The 21,751-nt window shown below is 40.3% G+C and overlaps 1 protein-coding gene across 6 annotated transcripts in view; it reads left to right on the top strand.

Annotated features, from left to right (window-relative positions):
- EBF1 (EBF transcription factor 1) overlaps positions 1 to 21,751 on the top strand; it is a 285,549-nt gene that overhangs the window by 216,412 nt on the left and 47,386 nt on the right. For all 6 annotated transcript variants that reach the window (XM_075509695.1, XM_075509694.1, XM_075509693.1 and 3 more), the window contains exon 10: positions 464 to 590. In XM_075509695.1, the coding sequence (XP_075365810.1) occupies positions 464 to 590 (127 nt within the window). The remainder of the gene's footprint in view (positions 1 to 463; positions 591 to 21,751) is intronic.

Raw genomic sequence — 21,751 nt, 5'->3', positions numbered from 1 at the left:
CCAGTGCATTTAAAAACCTGTCTGGGCTTGGGCTGTGCAGTGAATCTCAGCCTGGGCTTGCGCTGTGCCGTGTTCACACATGTAACTGCTTATCATTTATCAATCAGATTTGTTGGACGCTGTCATGACCCAGTGTTCACCTGAGCAAACATAGGCATCCTGCTGCTGTAAGCTTAAGTTATTGCATTAAACCAGGGCTAATGCTTGTACTAGGAAGCAAGTTCCTGCCATGTATGAAAACAGAAATAATGTTGTTACGGCCGAGAAGGAGAATGCTTGTAAATATTGTAGTCACTGGCTTTTGTGTGGGTTACATCAAGATTGTATTCAAACATTGACAGGTTAATTACATGTTTCAAAGCTTGTTTACTGTGATCTGAGAGGAAAGTGTTATTAAAGAAGTGTTCAGCATCTAACAGTGCTTTTTTTCCCTTTCTTCTCTCTTCTCAATGTTTTCCTCTAGCTGATCACTCCTCATGCCATCCGCGTACAGACGCCTCCCCGACATATCCCAGGGGTTGTAGAAGTCACATTGTCCTACAAGTCTAAGCAGTTTTGCAAGGGAACACCTGGAAGATTCATTTACACAGGTAAGGATGCTTTAGTACTAGATATAACGTGGATAAATAGGGCAGGCAATATATCACACTGGCTAGGGCTTCTGCTTTCGTCATTATAAGGTGTACGGTATTTTATTATTTTGGCTGAGCACGTCATTGAAGGTACCAATTTAAGGTTGGATTTCAGAAATGTATGACCGTAGAGATGAATCTGAAAACATACCAGTGTGGGATTTTTGTTTGCTTGTTTGTCCTCACAATGGGACATCTCTTAACCCAGGAGGGGGGAGGAAGGAGAGAAACAGATACTCCAGTACTTAAACAAACAGAGGAAGAGTGCAAGCATAAAAAGCCAGACATACTAGTGCAATCACGAACCTGCCTTCCAAGAAGCACCTTGCTAAATATCTCCATCTCATGTTGTCCGGCAAGTGTTGCAAGTGTTCAAAGCAGCAGCCTGTTTGCCTGCCCAGCTCGCCATAACATACTGACTTCCAGGTCTCTGACTTCCAGGGAGGCCAAGTAGCTTTCACCTCGGCCAATGCTGCAGACAGAGTGACTTGCAGTGTGTTTTGGGGTGGCATCCCCCACTGAAACCACTAAGTCAAGTGGTTTGGCCTGAAGAATTATTAACAAAAAAACACGCTAGGACATTGCAGATGCTGTCAATGTTAAACCACTCTTAGTAGTGATAAGAATGGCCTGGGAAATAAATCAAGGCAGCCTGACTTTTTAAAAAGAATGTGTGTCATTGATTTCTTGGAAGGTATGCATGCTACAAGAATTAATGGCTTGGTCCAGGTTTTGATGTGCTTGTTGTTTGACATATGCAGACAGGACTACTTCTGTAACTGTTTGCCTGAACTGTGGTTCATCACAATCCAGTGCAATTCCTTTCCCCATTCTTGACTGCCCCCAAAACTTTAAGAATAAGATATATCATAAATCCTTGTGGCTATGAGGCGTTCTGAATTACAGTGGGCACATATATTGCTCCAACTGTGAATGTACACACAGGGACTCAAGGCAGAGGAGAGACTTCTGTGCTCCAGCTGGGTAGCAAAGCTCTCGTTTGATTTTTCTTAACACTGAGCAAGTTGAACAAAGGTGCCTTATAAAGCTTTGCTGTCTTTTTCAAATACCCTCTCCCCCAGTTGGGATTATGCACTAGGTTTCTTTAAACTGGGTCTTAAAGTGTTCTTGTATCGCCGTGCTGGCTGAGCAGCAGGCGCTTGTGGAGGCTGTGTGTATTTATTGTGAACATTATGATTTCAACAACGTGTGGGAAATTCATATATTGGACAATAATGCACCATATCAAAAAAGTTATTTAGGTGTTGGAACAAAAGGAAAAGAAAAAGCAAAGGGTCAAATTACCAGCTGGTGCAAATTGCCAGTGTATACCACATGAAAGTGTCAGCCAGAGCTCTGGACAGTTTGACCATGAATCCTTTCCCTTCTCACTTTCTTACTCACAGTAAGTTGTGCTGGCCTGCTTGTTGTCAAGCCACCGGGGTGGCTGCCCGTTGGGCTGGTGAAATGGCCAGTAGGCATGCAGAAGAAGAAGAAAGGGAGGAAACCTGCGCCCCTCCACTTTGTGAAGAAATTTTTGGGGACTTGGTTTTGAGATTTAAGTGTAAAAATGGTTTGGTCCCATTTTGGTTTTGCTTTTCAGATCGTCATTAATTATCTTTTCCAGTAAGAAGGAGGGTGGCAGTTTAGCCTGTCTGCCGAGAAGCAGATGGCTGAATGTGGAAATAAGGTGTCCCAGTAGGGAGAATGTTTCCATATATGCATTTTCAGGTTAGTGTTTAAAACACATTATTTTTCCTTCAATAAATTAAAGTTATGAAATACTAAACAACAAGCATAAAATCAAAGGTGATCCAATCCATGGACAATTCTCTTACTTATGCAGCTTTTATGGAGTTACGGTAGATACAGAAAAGCTATTGTGACTGAAATCGTACCTCAGACAATTTGCATTTTCCTTTTAGAGGCAGCCTGAACTTAAATGTGGCTTTTTAAAAAGGACTAAATGAAACTAAAATAAAAACAATTAATGCATCCTGACCTTCAGAAGTGCCTTCCAGCCCTTTAAACAAAATGCAGGTTCAGTACACGCCTGCCGATTAGTTTTAGTTAATTGAAAATTATAGGATTGACCCAAGAGGAAAATTTTGTTTGCACTCCAATCACTTTTACAAATTAAGGAAAATTACCACAATTTTGTTTAGCTAAGGTTTCACACTGAGTTCACGAAATTAGCTCAGCCATCCCAACAAAGTCAGCACTTTGTTAGTGAGCACTAGAAAAAAACCTAATAGTCTATGGTGTGTACAAACGAAGCATAGAAAAAGCTATGATGCTTTAGAGAACTAGGCCAAGTGTTTTTAATTAGGATTATTGGTTCATTGTAAGTTTTGAAGAACAATCAAACTAGCAGATTAGCTGTTTCTTTTAAAGCTAGAATTTCTTGCCATTCATTTTTCCCATGAGAACTTGTTTTAACTCCCACATAGCACTATTTTTTTTCTTTTTTTTTTTAACAAGGCCTGCAGGAAATGGACCAATTGGAAGTTGGGATACAGTAACATTCCCCAGCATCACTCCAGCCGATGGGAGCTTTTCACAATGTTCTTCAGTGAACTCAGTGTTCTGGAACATATTACAAAACCACAGAGGCCAAATGTTTTCTCAGAGGAGTTTGGCCTCTGTTTTTGGCCGAAAACATTTCAGCATCACTTGCTGCTTATTTACCCTGCTGTTAAGAACAAGAAAAGGGGAGAGGAGAAAAAGGGAAAAAAAAAATAAAAGAGAGTGTGTGAGAGAGAGAGAAAAAGACCTGGGGTTTGTGGGCGGTGCAGGAGTTGATCAAGCCTAGTTTCCTTTCTGGTGAGAATGTCCCTGCTCGTTAATGGTCCCATTTTGTGGTCAGGTCTCATTTAGAAGAAATTATTTTTAATCAGTGTTCAACAAAATATCCCCTCAAGCCACCTGGCTGTAAACTGTTTTTTTCTTACTGTTAAGTACTTAAGTTCTCAGAAGAAAATACCCAGTGACCCATTAATTTTAGCCTTTTTTTCCCCTTTAACTGCAAATAACTTAGTAACATGATCTCTAAGTAGTTCATGTGCCATCTAGGAATCAAGGTCACATATATACAGAGAAATCCTGGCTTTTGTAAGTATTTTTGAAAGAAATAAACCAGTGTCAACCCTGTGCTTACAAGAAAACATAAGTTTTTTATTTTCCATCTGCAAAGCAAGCTGTTAGCATGCACTTACAGAGCAATTATTTCTTAGATTTTTTTAAGCTTTGACATTCCTGAGAAAAGGTTATTAGAAACACAGAAGTCTGAACACATCTTGCATGTGTGTTCATTTTGGAATAATATTAAAAGTCCATATTGCACACAGAAATACCCGAACACGCTGGTCAGTATTTCCCTGTGGCACACTTCATCTGTAAGTCTCTTCTGGTATTGAAGAGCACTGAATGAATTAAGCATCATGTCACAACTGAGGAGTCAGGAATCATTATCATTATTTTAGGACTGGAGAAACTGAGATAAAGGAAGAAGCCTTTAGGGATACAAATCCGTAGGTAGTTTGCCAAGGTGACTCAGGGCATATATGGTTGGATTAAATAAGGGATGAGAACTGGCACAAATTTGTGATACCTGGACAGGCCTTTGAGATTTTGTTTTGTTTTGTTTTAATTTAAAAAAAATGGATGCGTCACGGACAGCATGATTTTCACAGATGAATTTTGCTATGGTACTAAACTGCGAGATTTGGGTGGGACTGCATGACTGTAAGTGAAAGGAGAATTTATCTCACTGCATATTGGAAAGGACATATGGAAGGTCCATAAAAATGCATTATGCTGTGTCTTCTACCACCTGCTCAGTTTAAGGTTTTGTGCCTTTGTTCCCAAACTGGAGCAAAGGACTACATAGGGGCGAGAAGTATATAGCTTTGTCCCTAAGGTCGTCTGTACAACATGGGGTTAATTCAGATTCTTGGCCGAGCAGTACCCCAAATACTGTTCCTTTTTTTTTTGAAAATTGGTTACACGGTTGGTTACAGGTTGGAATTTAGGGACCATTTTCATTTGCATTAGTCTTGCAGGCAGGCTGCAGGATAAACCATTTGTGTGCTGACAGGGTACCTGGAGGAACAGGCAAGTCCCCCCCCCAGTTCCTTTGGGGTTTTTTATAAGCTATGGGATCCGTTATGTCTCTAGAAGTGCTGCTAACAGGAATGGGTGGATTTAGGGCCAGTGTAGACACACAGGGCTTGCTGTGCAGTGTGAATAACCCAGATGCGGAGCGCTGATCCTCCAGGAGATTGTGACGAAGGCCGAGTAGGTCAGAGTGGAGCACTGCCGAGAGCGGCCAGTGTTTGCGTTACGCTTTGGGGCCATTGTGTGTAGAGTGATGTAGAAATGCTAGCACTGTGAAGGTCAGGATATTCGCAGAATTTCTGGGAAACTGCCTCTTTCTCTGAAATGTCATAGGGCTTCTCAGAGAACTTTTCACTAGTTGCTACAAAGAAGAAATAGCCTCGTGTGGAAAAATCCCTGGTCCATCGTCATTTCACCCTTTATTTACTTCCAAAAACATCTGTGTACAAACAGGAAGAGCCTTGCAGATCACAGATGATGCGGGTAACATTTTCAAAAGCCTCTGTTTTAGGTGGCTTCATTTTTAGGTTTTTATCTTTAAATGGTTTAATTTACAGAAGCACAGGGGTAGTCGTCTTCTGAGGATCATTCTCTTTTTGTTTCTTAAGTCAGATACCTCCAAGAGCAAGAGACCAAAAACTACCTGTCACTATTTAAAAGTTCAGTCCATGGCCCTAGAAGCAGAGGTTTAAGTCATGTACACAGATCTGGTCAGAACTGGAAACACTTAAAAGGTGATCTCCAGTCCCTAAAGTTTCCAGCCTGGTAAACTTCAGCGATTGCTTTGCTAGGAAAAATTTCTGCTTTCAGGAAGGCACCAATAACTATGCAAAGTTCAAAAGATACATAATCAATGGAGCAATCAGTTTTCAGAGTGGAGAGTTCTGGAGTTTGTAGACTTAAAGAAAAGAAAAAAAAAAAAAAGAAGAATAAAGAAGTGGTGATAAGAGACAGACTGGCTGTCAAGAGGTTCCTGTAGCCCCACTGGAGCCTTTCTTGATCCCTGTGGGCTAGAGTTTGACCCTTACACCAGCTAACCTTGGCCATAGCTGTGTATCTGTTAGTTCCTGAGAAATGTTAAAACCTACTGGCAGTTATTCTCAACATCAGTAATACACAACCTCGAGAGTTTTACAATGCCTCATTCATGTGTGTTTATTATTAAATCATGAGCACTTAAATAGCTGATTAGTATAAATGAGGAGAGAAGGCCACCATCAACAGAACAATAAAAATAAAATAAAAAAGCCAGCATCTCTGTTGCTGTCTTGGGTTTTATCCTGACGTGTTTATAAAATTCTTCACCCTCAAAGATATGACGATCATTAATCTGAAATGAAATATGGAGCACATCACTTCTCCAGAAGAGTGACCAGCTATGAAATGTGGTAGCTAGCAAATGAATGCCATTTGTTTTTAACAGCAGTTTTTATCTGCCTTTCACTAGTAAATATTAATAGCAGTGGTAGAATAAAAAGTATCAGATGTCTCAAAGTTAAATAGTCATGGAGTGCTACAGAAGAACAGAACAAAATCCCTCTACAAAGAAACGTATAAAGTTTAAAATAAGAGCTGGTGTCTGTTCTTAAAACGAGGAGAGGCTTGTGCTGCAGGTTACCCTGTGCTTTGGATGCTCAATATGAAGTCTGTTCCTGATCTCAGAGAGACTCTACAGAGGACAGAGGCGAGATGGTAAATCCTAACTATAGCACAATCAAGTAAGGAAGAATGAAATTAAATCCTTTGTAAATGTAGACTTTTACTCCTTAATTTAATTAATGTCTCTGAAAACAAGCAAAAAAGCCCTCACAACAGCTATCAGAAAAATGTCCTAATGCAGAGTTCACGGGGTTCCCCTTTCATCTCACTGTGCCAAGTGCTTGTTCCCAAGTGGACCTTGCCGGGGGGACACCAGAGGCATCAGGAGGTGTGTGGAGCTCAGAGATGGACCTGTCTTTGGGGTGGTGTGTTGAGCTGAAGAAGTTAAGCTGTACGCGTGGCTTTCTGCTACCATAGGAGTTTGCCATAGTCACTGAAGAACTGGGTCCTTGTGGCACCACTGCTGGGCTGGGGACGCTTGCAGGTAAAATACAGATGGGAAAACAAGGGAGGGATTGGTGCAGTCTCTCCCTCCAAGCACCCACATCAGTGATGTGATCTTGGGTGTTACCTGCTCTTGAAAAGGAAAGTTGCCCTCAGGAAATCTCTATTTGAGTTTAAGCTTTGCCGTGGTTTAACCCTGGTTAAACCAAGCACCACACAGCCGGTACAGCTCACCCTCCCCCCGCGGTGGGATGGGGGAGAGAATCTGAAGAGCAAAAGTAAGAAAACTCCTGGGTTGAGATACGAACAGTTTAATAATTGAAATAAAATAAAATAATAATGTTAATAATAAAAATAAACTGTAATGAAAAGGCAAATGACGAGAGAGGAGAGAGAAGAACAAAACCCAGGAAAAACAAGTGATGTAAGTGATGCAACTGCTCACCAGCTGCTGACCAACGCCCAGCCAGACCCCGAGCAGCGGTTGCTGCCCCCCAGCCACCTCCCTGCACTTTATGTACTGAGCATGACGTCATACGGTCCGGAATAGCCCTTTGGCCAGTTTGGGTCCTCTCTCCTGGCTATTCTCCCTCCCAGCTTCTTGTGCATCTCCTTGCTGGCAGAGCATGGGAAGCTGAAAGGTCCTTGACTTAGTATAAACACTGCTTAGTAACAACTAAACCATCAGTGTGTTATCACATTATTCTCATGCTAAATCCAAACCACAGCATTATGCCAGATATTAGGGAGAAAATTAACTCTATCCCAGCCAAAACCAGGACAAGCTTGACCCTGGCCCTTTCTAAGTTCCAGTCCGTTCACTTAGCTGCTCTGCTGAGTCAGTGTTAACACCTGGTCTGCCTGGCCTGTCTGGAAATTTTTAGGGGGGGAAAAAAAAAATAATGGTTGCAATTGTTTTAGAACAAGCTTTCCTAGATGAAATAACTTCAGTCTTTATTGTTTGGTGGTGGGCTTGGGGGTTAACGTTGTTACAAAAGTGTTTGTTTTGAAGTTTGTTAGGACGTGCCCAATGGAGTGAAGTATGAACAGTTATCAGGGTTGAATATTAGGAATATTAGGGTTGTTGGTTTGGTTTGTAGAAATTCAGGAAAGGAAGCTGGAAGGAATCCTAATTGATTGCAGGGAAAAGGGTGTTACCAGACAGTGAGGAGGCCGTGGAGGTAGACTGGAAAATCCCTTTTGTATGCTAATAGGAACACAGGACCCTCATTTCTTTGGTATTTCTTAAACACTGGCAGCACCATAACACACTGCAAAAAACAATCACTAAAAGTGTGCAGCGTACCTGTAGGACAGCTGCAAAATGAAAGCAATTACAGCAACCGTCAGAATAAAGCTGGCTGTGAAGGAAACATATTATTTTGCATATTTTATGTATACACTTTCCAAGAAATATGACCTTTATTTTCTAGTTAGAGGGAAGTGCAATCAGAGCCTACGCAGCAAAGGGTAGCTGGATCATTAAAAAGAATATTTTCTCTGATATTAGAAGTCTAAATGGGTACTAGTCCTTATTCACAACCTTGGCTGTTTCTGTCTGCCCTGAGTTAATAAGTGATAAGGCCAAAAGAGAAATAAATCACTGAAGTCCCTGTCCAAAGAAAACATATTGACTACAGGCAAGCAAATAACAGCCCATAACCAATGGTCCCATTCATCATTCATGTAATAGGGATATAAAGTATTCTCTACCTATGAAACCATAGAGTAGGAAAAAGCCTGATAAGCCCCCAATCTAAGCTATGTGATTTGATTATTAAAGGACATGAACTGTTTGTCACATACCTTTAATCTTTAAGATGTGTTGCCATTTCTAAACTATAAATTTGTGGTAAAGGATTAGAAAGCTATTAACGATAAAGGTATAAACTAGACTTTATAAGGATTCGTGCAATTGTCATGCAACCCTGTAGACCCTTGGAACCTTAACCTATTGAATATGGTATAACATAGTTATCTGACCTTCAAAGCCAATAAACCATTTTTTGCTTTTCAAGTTCCAGACTTACTCCATGATAAATTAACCCTCTGGGTTCACAAAATAAGCCTTGTAAATTCTTTTCTTTATCCCCACCCCAAAACCTTTAAATTTTCATTCCTTTGCTTCAAAACTCTTTTATTCCAGACTGAAATTGTTAATCTTTTTTTATTCTCCTTTTAGCTCATGTCAGTTGATAAGATATTATTCCCTCTTTTAAAAAAATGGCCAATAAAACAGAGAGCTGAGATGAATTTCTAAAAAGCCTGAATTGCACTCTGTTTCTACAGGGGGCTTCATTGTCTTGGTTTTTAACGTAGGGGTATTCAGATTAGACAAATGCCACAGAAATGGACAGTTGATAGTAGCAGCAGTGGCTGTACTGCTTACCTTAATGCATTTGGATCCTGTGCCCTGAGAAGAGGGACAAAGCACTATCTTTTTGCTGGTCCAGAAAGATGACTCCTCAGCTACTTGTTGCCACTGAAATACTTCATAGACGGTTAGCTGGAAATTCTGGCTGCCTTGCAGGTATATATGTACCTAACTCATCCTTCCTGTGCTTCTCATGGGGTGCAGCAGGTTTTGATTTCTGCCTGGAACTGTGTGCAGGATTTACTGTGTGTAGTTGAAAAATGGCCAAGCTGGGGGCTAGACTGTCAGGCGTGCCCGTACGCACAGCACGCTGGCTCTGGCGAGAAAGTGAATTTAGTGCACGGCCACCTGAGGCACGCTCTTGCACAGCACTACCTGCAAAATAGCCTCCTTAAGATGTGCTTAATCCTTTGAGGTACTTGTTGGTGAGGGTTCATTTTGCTTCGGCATTTTGTTACACAAGCGAACGCTGTATGGCTGGCTCAGACCAGCAGTGTGGTGTGTAGCCATCGTTCCCCAGAGGCAGGACTTGGGCAGCCTCACTTGCTTTGCACTTGTACTAGCATCCCTACGCAGCCAGTAATGCTTATCTGGCCTGGTTAAAGCTTGCTGACAGCAATGACTTACAGAGTAGATGTGCCCCAATATAGCCCATGTCTACAGATTCAGGCTTTTTTGTTAATACATAGATAAAAGGAAAATCTTGTACTTGCAGCCTTTCATCTCAGTGGATGCAAGAGCAATTTATTGCATGGAGTGTGAAGTCCTTTGTACTTTTCTGCTATCTTGCAAGAACTCACACAGGCTCTTCTGCTTATTTATGAAGATATCAAGTGCATAAGTGATGTGGTCTGCCCTGGTGTCTGGATAGAGATGCTGGAAACAGTTTAGTCCCAGTATGACTGGGCTCAGTCCTGGCAGCTTCTCAGGCTTGTCCAAAACGCTGCATAGTCGCCTCCTGGTGCAGGTTGCAGCGTCCATTGTTACTTTATTTAAAGTCAGTTTGAGTATTCTGTATGTGACATATTGCAGTCTGTACTGCAGACGTGCCTTTGTAGGCTGGAGAGATGCTGTGCTGCTGGCACCACAGGAGTCAACAGAGACAAGCAGAAGACAAGCAGCTCGGAAAGGAACGGAATTGTAACCATGGTGTTTTAAATGATCTGAGACATTTGGCAATAGTCCACATTTATTTCATGATAATGGCTGACTAATGTCTTAGAGAAAGTAGAATTTCCTCGAAGGTTCAATTTGCACAGAAGTTTCAACAATCTCAACAAAATTCCCTAGGACCTTCTGGCATATCTCTATCATCACCCAGTTGCTGGTGTTGCTAAGGAAGAACATTGTGGCATTAATACTATTGCTTTTTTTTTTTTTAATTTCTCCAACTTCCCCCCGCAAAAATAATCTCAAGCCCAATAAAAAAAAATCTCAAGCCCAATTGTTTGAGGTCTGTATAGAACTATATAACCTTCACTGAAAGCCGTTTTGCCATTGGATCTTGCCATTGGTCTGCTATGAGCTCTGCAGTTAATTACAGAAGTACAAAACCATCTTTACTTAAATCTACCAAGCCAAACGTATGCAGATCTTTTATTCCACAAGGTAGGATAGAAGTTATTTAATATATTAGTACACAAACATGTTAGCATGACGTAAATTAGACTGTGGTTTTGCAGTATGTCAGCTATTCTGCATGAACTTGTTTCATACCCATGCCAAACTTAGACTACCAAGTACCAGATAGTTCACGGCAGTTTATACCTTGGGGAGATAAGTGTGAACCATCCATTCAGTATCACAATAAAGAGCCTGGGTTTGGACAGTTACCCCTGAAGACCTACAGTCTTGCACAGTTTGCCCTAAGGTATTTGCACAGCCATACCCACTGTTATTTCATCTTTCAGTGTCTTCTTTAATTTCCCTCCTCTCCCTTCCCTCCCAAATGTGATTTTTTAATCTTTTTCCTGTTGGCATAAATTGTGGTTAACCTCTTTGCATGAAGAGTTGTGGACTTGAACTGCTCTTGCATAGCACCAGGTGTCAGCATTGGTGGTTAACAAGAGGAAACCCCATTCCCAGAAGACAGAGGGTTAATTAAAAAAAAAAAACACAACCAAAAACCAGAGCGAGAAACCCCACACAATCAACTAAGAATGGTATTTTTTTAAGTCCCCATGGGACAGAAAATGCACATGGAGATTAAGATGTTGTAACAGTCATCTAGCAAAAATACATGTCTGTTAAAACAGAAAGTGGCACCAAACTCTCCATTTTAAATCTGTGAAAATTACAGAGAAAAACCTGTGATGTCCATGAATAATTGTGAAACGTGCTGTCACTTTTTAGTACTGCAGCATCTTCCAAGGTGGGTTTTATCCCTTTTTAACATGATGAGGTCCTCTTTTACCTTGCCTGCATAAGGGATAGAAAGCTAATGAGCCCTAGTGACCCTCCCTTTGGAGCTCTGGGGCATGATACCCCCTTGACTGTCTCAGGCATCATCTTAGGAGTGGGCGAATCGCCATCAGGAAACTTCACTCTGTCCTCTCTCTGGAGTTGAGCTCTAAACAAGTGCTCAAATATGCCCTTGGATGGCTGAAGCTGCGTGAGAAGCATTACACCCACAGTGACCCCACATGCTAGGTGCTGTGTAGGAAAGTAACCATTGCCCCAAGTATTACAATCCCATGATAGTTTCTGAAATACATGTGTTTATTGTCCCCTTTTTGGTTTTGGGTTTTGGTTTTTTTTTTTTCCCTGCTAACTTATATCCTATTCCTAGCTTTCAGTGGGGTGCTTTCCTTAGAAGACTACAACTCATCAAATGAAAATACATAGTTTGTATGCTCAGGCAGTTCTAACAGCAAGCTTGTATTTGTAAAAATGAAAGGCAAGACTTTACTGCCAGAAGTAACCATGAATTCATGTTGAAAGGTTACTTCTGCAAGGGAAATATTTTTTCCAAATGTAGATCTCTGACTAGTTTCACCACTCCGAAAAGAATTCTCCCCAAAGTTCACATGCATGTTGTGCACAGCTACTAGAAATAGTCGTTACATTGTTGTTCCTAAAAATAGGTCTTCAGGTGGCCATCATAGTGAAAAACAATAATATTTTCTCTACAGGTTTTTAATTTTGAGGTACTTTTGGTTCCCTTAAATCTTGCATTGAAAAGTGCATGTCATTTATTTAAAAGGAAGAGAGTGAAACATGCCTCTCCTCTTTGCCTTGGATTGTATTTTCCCTGGGTGTTTTTGTCAGCTCAAGCTCTGTTATTGATAGAGGGGCTTTCAGGGCAGTGCACAGGTCTGGCAGGTCAGGGACAAGAACAAGAATCTGCACTAGGTATCTTTTGTTCTGGAATGAAGAATTTAGTTCAGATTTCCCAAAGACAAGGCCAGTCTGCACATCGTTTCTTCACCAAAACTGTTCATCCTTGCATCGCTTGCAAGTTGTGTTAAAAAGACAAATGAACCTTCTTTAAATTGGGGCCTAAGGGAAAAGATAGAAATGACCCCCTCCCCTCTCCAATTTCCCCCATTAGACTTTTTTTCACAGATGTTCATGCTGATTAGAGCTGGGAAATAAGGGTATTTCTGTGGACCATGAATATTCATTTGTTTTTTGGCAATGAATTTCCTTCAGTTTCCCTGTAGTGTTTTGCTCCCTGTGAATGTTTGAACAAGTGAGTTAGCTGAGACAGTCTGTTTTAAGAAAAACTCAGAGGGTACTATGGAGAGTGAACTTTCCATATGGAAAGTGAACTATATGGAAATTTCCATATTTCCATATTTCCATATTTCCATATGGAAATGTCCATATTTAAATTTCCAAATTTAAATTTCCATATATAAATTTCCATATTTCCATATGGAAAGTGAACTATAATATGGAAAGTGAACTTTCCATAGTGTATATATATTTGCCTGAACAAAAGGATGTAAAACTTACTGTTGGTTGTTAAGGAACATGACTCAAAACCAGCAAACACTTACACAGGTGAGGTGATGCCCGCTCTGAACATATGCTATAAATGGAGAATTTAAACGAAAGATTTGTAACAATCCACTCTTTAATGATCTATCTGTAAGGATAAGGTTAATCAGAAAAATTATTTGACAAATACTTTCAGCTAACAAGTTAATTGGAGAAAAAGATCTCTTTGGACAGTTACTGAGAGGGAATGGTTTGTTATGAATTATTTGCCCCACTGTGGTACTGATGCCCAGATCCAAAGAAGCTGCTGGACTTGCTTTTTGAGGGGTCTGCGATGCTATGCCTAATTAGACCAAATGGATATGAGCAGAAATCTATACAATTTATAGCAGAAAATCCCAGGGATTTTTTTTTTCCTTTTAAAATTTTTAAAGTGTTATAAAACATTGAATGGAGATTACTGTACCTCCTACTGTTCAATCTTGTAATTCTGCAGTAAATGTGAGGATAGAAACTGTAGCCGATATGTAGAGAACAGCCAGGATCCTGCACTGCAGTCCACGAGCAGCCGGGCCAGGCAGACTGCACGCAGGAATTCGACAGAAGTCCTCTGACTTCAGTGGGAATCTGCATTATCCTTTCGAATTACAACATTGTGGTCCTTGGGATCACCCAAAATTGTCATTATTTTCTGTGTAGCACCTTAATACTTACCCAGCGTGTTCTGTGGAATAATGTACACAATTTTACAATAACTATGTAATTAACTCACGTTGCTACTCCCCTCTCCAGGGAAACTCATGCTTCTATTAATGCTATTAGGAAGGTCCTATGCATAGAACAAAGAAAGTGGTGCAGCAGATGAGTTAACATGATTTGATTTGCAGATGCTTTAAACACTTAGCAGGAGACAGCTACGGAAGCTAATTAAATCACTCTAAGGTGCACAGGATTATCTGCTTTGTAAGAAACAATTTCAGTGAATTATGGTCGCCCTTTAGCTGAGGGGAAGTAAAAAGCATATTTGTTTGGAATTAAATTTCCCACGCAAAGTGCCCATCAGACCTCTCTTTCCCCGTACTTCTAAAATAGTCTTCTTTTCTAGCTAATATTTTCTAGGAATGTGAATTTTGATTTTGTAAGAGTGGCGCTGCTTCCAACTTTCTTACGTAAAAATTTTCCTACTTAGCTATTGATCTGCCTTTAAGCAGTGTCTTGAGTAAAAAATCGTGTTGGTACATTCACTACCTCTAAGATACTGCATCTTATTTAGTGTACCGGAATTCCCAGTTTAAAGTAATCACAAAATTTATGGAGAAACGGATAAAAAAGGTTGTAAAATATTGATTTGGGGAAAATAATAACACAACTCATCTATAATAAGAAGAAAAATGAAGCAATAATTCAGGTGTATTGAACGGTTTGCTGCTGGAAGTATTGATCCGGTGCTTTAGTGTGCAACATCGCACCTAACATTGCAATGGAGGAACAGCACTGCATTCCCCTGCTCATTATTTCACAGACACTATTGCCTTGTTACACAGGTCCCACAGAGCCTGGACTGCCAGCAGGGAAAGAGAGGAACCCCCAAATAACCACAAACCTGTAATATCTTAATGTCACGGTATCCCGCTGTAACAACATGCAGACATTGTGCCCCCGTGCTCCTCTTATGACAATCCTGTAGTTTGGCTTTGCTTGAGTTTTTTTGCTCTTGCTCTCTTTGCTATATCACTGATATTGCCTGTGTTCTGTATAAATGGTACCTCTGTGCTGTCTCTTTTGATAGCATGTAATCAGAAATGGTGTAATTGAGGAAACACACTTGCCTTAAATATTGACTTTCAGGATCCACATATAAAAATTCCTAATCTTATTGCAGTGTTTCCTTACTGTGGCAATAAGCAAACATTGAAAAAAGGACAGCAAAGGTCAGTGGAATTCTAAAATAAGTGCCCCGACATTTCCACAGCATTAAACTCCATCATGCAACATTGCATTTCTGTTTATCTGCTGACATCTGCAAAGGTATCACACTTGATTGTTTGGCATAAATAATTTAGCAGCAAGAATTTTATAATGAGCACAGAAAAGATTTACGTATGTAAAAAAAATTAAGAAATAAGAAATTGTGCGAGAAATAAGAAATAGTGAACTCCTGTAACAGGGCAACGTTTTAGCACTTGTGAAGACAAACGTGCATCCTGCTCTGTGAGGAAGCTGCTTTCTACGTGCCTGCAAACTTACTGCATCCCCCATGATCATTATCGAGAAATATGAGCCAGACCAGATGAGCAAGTTCTGAACGGATCAGGCCTCCTGCAAATTTCAGCTCACATTGATCTGCAGGATTTGCACTGGCTCCGCAGCATTGTTGGGCTTGCAAGGTTTGTCCTTTTTTCCCCTTTAATCCATACAGTGGGGGGGAGAGTGAAACAGACACTTCTGATCAAGGTATGGGGGGAAGGGAGGAAAAATGAAAGGAGGAAAATAATCTGTGGCTGATACAGAGGCCAAAGAAAATTGCTTTCTGTCAACTGCAAGGCCCTGCAGTAAGACTCTTGAGCCGTCGATACCGAAGCGAGCACAGGTTGCGATGGTCATAGCAGCTCACCGTGCGCTGCTTTCCCCGTTCTCCCTCCGCTGGTGCGTGCTGTCCCTGGCGAGGAGGGCTGAGGAGCGTGCTGTGGCCGCAGCGCTGGGAGGTTTAAGATGCTTTTCATTTGCATGCTTGCAGGTCTAGGCTGGCTCAGGAAGCAGAAAACGTGCAATTGTTTTCGTAACCTAAATAACATTTCTAGTTTAGAAACCCTGGGGGAAAAATCATTGTCAAGCTGGCAGGTTGAGATGGCATGATGATAAATGACTGAGGTGTGTGTTCTGACTCTGCGGGGACACGTGGGGTGAAGAAAACCCTCTTCTCTTGCACTCTTTGCATCTACAGTCGGGAAGGGACAATCACAATCTGAAGACATACTCTTGCCTCTGGAAAGAGGTAGGACCATGCCTTTCTATTCACTGAAAGAATTATTTTCTTGTGGGTCAAGGTGTTTGTGGTGTAGCATCTTTTTAGGGCACTGGCAATGCTTGTGGGTTTTTTCTGCCTTTGGTGATTACAGTCATAGAACAGACAAAAAAATGTGTGTTATGGCTAACACAGGAAACGACTACGGCATGGGGTGTCAACAGAGCAGTTAAGCAGTTTCATTGGTTCACACACGTGGGTTTTTAGAAAACAGTTTGAGACGTACACTGTTATTGGCCAATGAAAGTTTTCGTAGAAAAAAATTTCCTAGGGATTTGTGTAATAAAGTCTAAAGCTGCATGAAATTCATCAAAGATATTTTCTCAATTTTGTGCAGTAATTCCCTAATAACTTTTATCCCTCTAGATTTCACAAATTTGGTAATTTGAGTTTTTATGGAAGGCTTTTTTTTTTTCCAAAGTACTACTTACAGTGCCAGAATTTTTTTCAGGGAAATTGATTTTTTCACATACGCTCTCATAATGAAAATTTCTTTTGCACTAGAATTCATTAAAAATATGTCTCTTTTGTTTATTTACTACTTCTTTTCAGAAGCTCTGCACACTTTTAAACATTTTACAGAAAACTGATAAAGGCTCCAGATTTACGTACATTACTAGTTCATTTTTACTATTATTTTCAGAAAAGCAGTGTAAATCAATTGGTATCTTTTAAGTTTCAAGAACATCCTTACTTAGAAGCAGCTAAACAACTTGGTGAAAGTCAAGGGAACTCTTTAGGTTACTTAAGTGCTCTATTAAATTAGGCATCTAATTGTCAACTTTTGCAAAGTTTCATGGGTTTATTCTAAGAATTATGATACCTACAGCTCTTACAGTAAGTCTTGACTGCCTATCTACAAGCATTTAGTGGACTTTCCCTCTTGTATTTGGATCTCCACCATCCCATTTCATAGCCACGCTGACCCATAGGCTTGGGTGGACTTGGGTCGCCTCCCCATACGTCCTGAGCTAAGCCCACTCACTTCTCTGCTGGCAGCACTGGCAGGATCCCCTCTTAAAGTTTGCTTTATGCAGCTGTTACCTACTCCAAGGGCGTCTTTCATCTCCTCTAAAACCTCTGTTGGACCATTGTTGCTGAAGGAAAGCTGGGTAGCCTTCAATATGATTTAAGATCCTTAGATATGTATTGTAATTATACGTATGGGTACAGTAGGTAAAGCCACACACTGATTTGAGTCCCACATACCTCTTGGGCAAAATAAATATTGGCTCTGTTTTCTGTTGGCTTTCATTTCTACTCTTGTTTTTGTTAGTTCCATGTAAGTATTTGTCCAAGCCTTTTTAATATGGTCTGAATAGGGCTGCTTTGCACAGCTCTTTGACAATTGCTGGTACCTTCTCAGAGAGCAAGATGGTTATGTACACAGCATTTTCTTATTAGAAGATTTCCTGTAACACATGTATACAGCTTGATTTCTTTTAAGCTCTAGTCTGGTAAAACAGAGGGGAAAAAGGCTAGAGCAATTGTATTACCTTGTTAAATTGCTCAGAGCTTATTTAGATAAAGAATTACTTGTTGCTTTTCTTAGTACATTGTACAGTTGCTTTTTGTTTGCAGTCATCTTTTTTGCATTTTGTACTTTGTTATTCTGATGATGCTGAAAGACAAAGACACAAACTCCTCTCCGTAATTCACTCCAAAGAACGTACCATCTCTTCCTATTTTCTTGTTAAAACCAAATTGTGTGCAATTTGTTGGAAATTGAAACCACATTTTTCACTTAACTTTCCAAAATTAAAATTTATGAGGAAAAAGAAGTAATAAAGCAGTTACAATCTGGTCATCTATAATTATCTCTGTGGTTGGAGTAGTTCCACATTTAAAGAAAGTGACACCAAAAGTTTATCAAGCTTGTGTCACTATCAAAAATTTCACTTCTCTTTTATTTTTTCAGACCACAAGAACTGCTGAAACCAGTATTATGCACTTGGAAATTATCTTGGTGAAAAAGGAATTGGGTGATCTATAAAAACAAAGCTTTTCTTCTGAGAAACACAGAACAATATTTATCTTCCTTACTCATTCATTTTAGAATATCAGTGTTAAAATAAATTTAACAAATTGTGCTCTTTAAGCTGATTTAGCAAAATTTGTTGTGAAAAAGCTTAATTTTCTTCTAGATCTATTTCTATGTATGTGTTTCACATTATTCTTTTTCTTTTGCTGTTGTGTTTCCCCTTTACTGCGTTGCTTGCTCTCTGAGAACAATGGAAATGACAGTCCAGCGCCAGAAATCGCAACTGCTCCAGCTCTAGAATGTTAGTGGCACTTGCTTTAGTTTTCTCATTTTGCTTTTTGTCTCTGAATTAAAATCAAGCCAAATGATGGATGCCCATTACAATCAATTGTTTCAGACAAGCCACCAAAAGTATTGTAGGATTCATTTACATTTAATCAAATTACACTTTATTTACAATTCAGGGAAATGAGAACTCTGCAGTAAATCAAATATTTCCTCTCCAAGGGCCCCATTCAGCAGAAAATATCCACAGTCTTCCAAGCTGGTGCCTCAACGTATGTAGCAAATCTTCCAGTGGGAGGAGAGCTTGTGCCAACAAACCATCTATCGCAGTGTCTTTTCAACAGTTTTCAGGGTTGTGGACACCTAAATATTTTCCAGTACAAATGCAGACCCTTGAACAATGAATTGTGCAGTGACTTTAAGTCTGCTGACAACAGACTTGCATGTCTCTTGGTTCCCTTTCATGGACCACCAAGAAATGGTTGCAGGACTTCTGGGGTCCTGGAGGTTTGTACACCACAGGTCAAAAAATACTGAGCTTTCCTTTGTAGATCCTGTTATTTTAATGGGAAATTAATGTCAGTCACTAAAAGTCTTTTTTTCTGGGATGTTACATGTCTCCAAAAGCTTTCATAATGGCTGGGAATAAATTAAGAGTGCAAATACATTAAAAAACTTCAAATAGAATAAATTCTACTTGAAGGCAATAGTACAGTGTTGGGCGGATACTAATTTTTACTCATTAGTGCCTTAAGGAGAAGTTAGAAAACTTCATTTGCTTTGGAATGGGAGGCAATCTTTGACTCACAGCTCCTTTCCTGTGCAGTTTACTGCTGAAAAATTGTGCCCAACAGGTGACTCTTTCAGCCTTGCCCATCACAGCACAGAGTAACGAATTTTGAATATTGTCCCTTGTAATTGTTCACATATTTAGTCAGCTAAAATTTGAATGATAGCAGGATCTGGATATCGCCTGATGCTGCTAGTGACCACCTACCAGACACTGCAAACTGCAGGTCCACAATACTGGTGAGAAGTAGCTTGTCATCCAGTTGCAGAAAACCTTTTTTTTTAGTGTCAGACTTCTTGTGTGGTTTTGACTCTGTTACTTATGGTCAGAATTTTAATTATATTTAGAGTCCTGAAAGTTCATTTGGGTGCCTGCTGGGATTTTTAAATAGGCATAGGTACCTAAATTTTATGGCTTCGTGGCTCTTTGTTCCCCAGCTCTAAAATGGAGACTATAACGCAGGACTACTATAAATTACAGGGAATGTATGATGCCAAATAACGTGAAAAGAGCTCTTATACTAAGGCAAAAAAACACTGCATAGGTACCACCAAAGAGGGTTACTTCACTCTCGCTATTGGAAATACATCTTAATTTCTGGGGAAATACCCTGAAACTTAAGGGCCCCACAGCCATAATCTGATTGAAATACAGAGCTTTTAATGCTTAAAAAAAATTCTAACCAAATCATGTAAAGTGTTCTTTAATCCAGTGGGATTGAAGAGCCTGACCAATAATAAATAAAGATTTGCATGCTTAGCCATTAAATGTAATAAAAATCAACCCTAGGTACTTTTTCAAGAGTACTTGAAACTGGATTCTGCCATCTGATACTTACAGCAAACTTTGGTGGGTCAGTGTCCATCATACATGATTAGCTGAAATAAGATGAATGCTGCCTGTAGAATAATATGGTATTTCACAGTATAACAAGCTTTCAAACAGAGTTGGATTAGTCCCATCTCTCCCTTCCCAATCATTTAATTTCTGAATATTTGAATGTTGAAAAAAAAATTTTTTTTTTCTAGTTTTGTTCTAGGTGCCCAGGAGACGATGTATTTAGTTTCCTTTTATGTCTGTTTCAGTACATGTTTTACTTTATACTTGTGATGAACTACTGAAATAGTAGTTTTTGAAGGAGGCTCTGTCTCTCATGTTGCTGGTGTGGGCAAACTGCAGAAGGAAAGGGAACAAAGGGGAATGACAGGTCTGGGTCATCTTGAGTAGAGCAGGAGAATCCTGTGGGAATTTTTTGCCTCTCTTCTTTTGCTCATTCACTTTTGGTTTGTGCAACAAGCAAACTTTGGAAGAAAACAGTGACATTACATTTCCCTTTGCTATTTGGAGAAAGCATCTATCAGTTTGCAAGTCCTAGACTTAATATCATTGCTGTGTCTTTCCCAGCTTTGGCTATGATGAACTAGGATGCATCTGCTCCAGCAGTAATCTACCACTTGCTACAGGTCAGAGGAAAGACTGTCCCCTTTCCGAGCCTCTGTACACACAGATATAGAGCATACACAAAATTATCTGCTAGGAGATGCAGATAACACATTTTCAGCCACACAACCACTTATACACACACACGTACATACACATAACATTTTTATATGTCTTCATTTAAGAGAAGATTGTTAGGTCTTTGTTAAGTAAAGATGTAAAAATAGCACATTTTTTGAGACAATGAATCGTGCAAGCACGTTAGTGTTTGATATGACACAGTACGGTGTCAGTGTCCATTTTTTACTCAATCGGCTACAACTTAGATTTATTTTGAATGATTACCTTTGCCACTGAATGTGTATCATCCGCTCAGTTAGGGAAGAGACCACACAGAATGTAAAAATCAATGCCAACAAAGTGAGTAAACTCCACTGGTGGGAATCTGCTTTCTTGAGAGACTTGTAAGCTGTGGTCCATACCCCCTGGCTGGCCCCAGGCTCTGCGAACGTAGGCACTGCCAGCCCAGCGACGTACAAGGGCTGCCAGGCATCAGCACGGTCTTTTCAGTGCAAAACCAAAGCGATTTTCTCTGAAGCCCAAGGCATTGGACATTTTTGCAAATTCTTCCCTGCATGGACCTGGTTTGTGATAGCCTTTGTGCCTGCTTTGCACCGTAGCTAAATGCATTACAGGCCAAAAGACAAGTAGCTCCTCTTTTAAATGTGCAATGCTGAGAGATGGTGCAGGAGGCCGCTCCTTCCCATCTTTGCCCCTGTGTCCTCTTCGGTGAGCTGAGGTGTCCTTACAGCAAGTGGTTAGATACCAAGATGATGGGCTTGGCATGCACGGGGATCGTGGGGGAGGAAGAAAGCTTCACTCTTGAGTTGCATATACACAGCAGAGGAGAGCAGAAAGCAGAGATGCCCCAGGCCAGTTGTGATGGATCTGGTTTGGAGCAGGAGCAGCATCATCAGTGCATTGCTCTGCGCCGACTAATTAACTCTGGCAGCCAGGTGCTTAATACTTTGCGCACTCAGGGCCTTAGTGAGTTTGTCTGTTTAAGCGCATTCTTGCATACTGCTGATGGACCCAGGAGTATATTTATATATATTGCTTACTG

The sequence above is a fragment of the Mycteria americana genome, chromosome 8, assembly GCF_035582795.1.
Source record: "Mycteria americana isolate JAX WOST 10 ecotype Jacksonville Zoo and Gardens chromosome 8, USCA_MyAme_1.0, whole genome shotgun sequence".
NCBI lineage: Eukaryota > Metazoa > Chordata > Aves > Ciconiiformes > Ciconiidae > Mycteria > Mycteria americana.
This window is presented reverse-complemented; position numbering and strand designations above follow the sequence as displayed.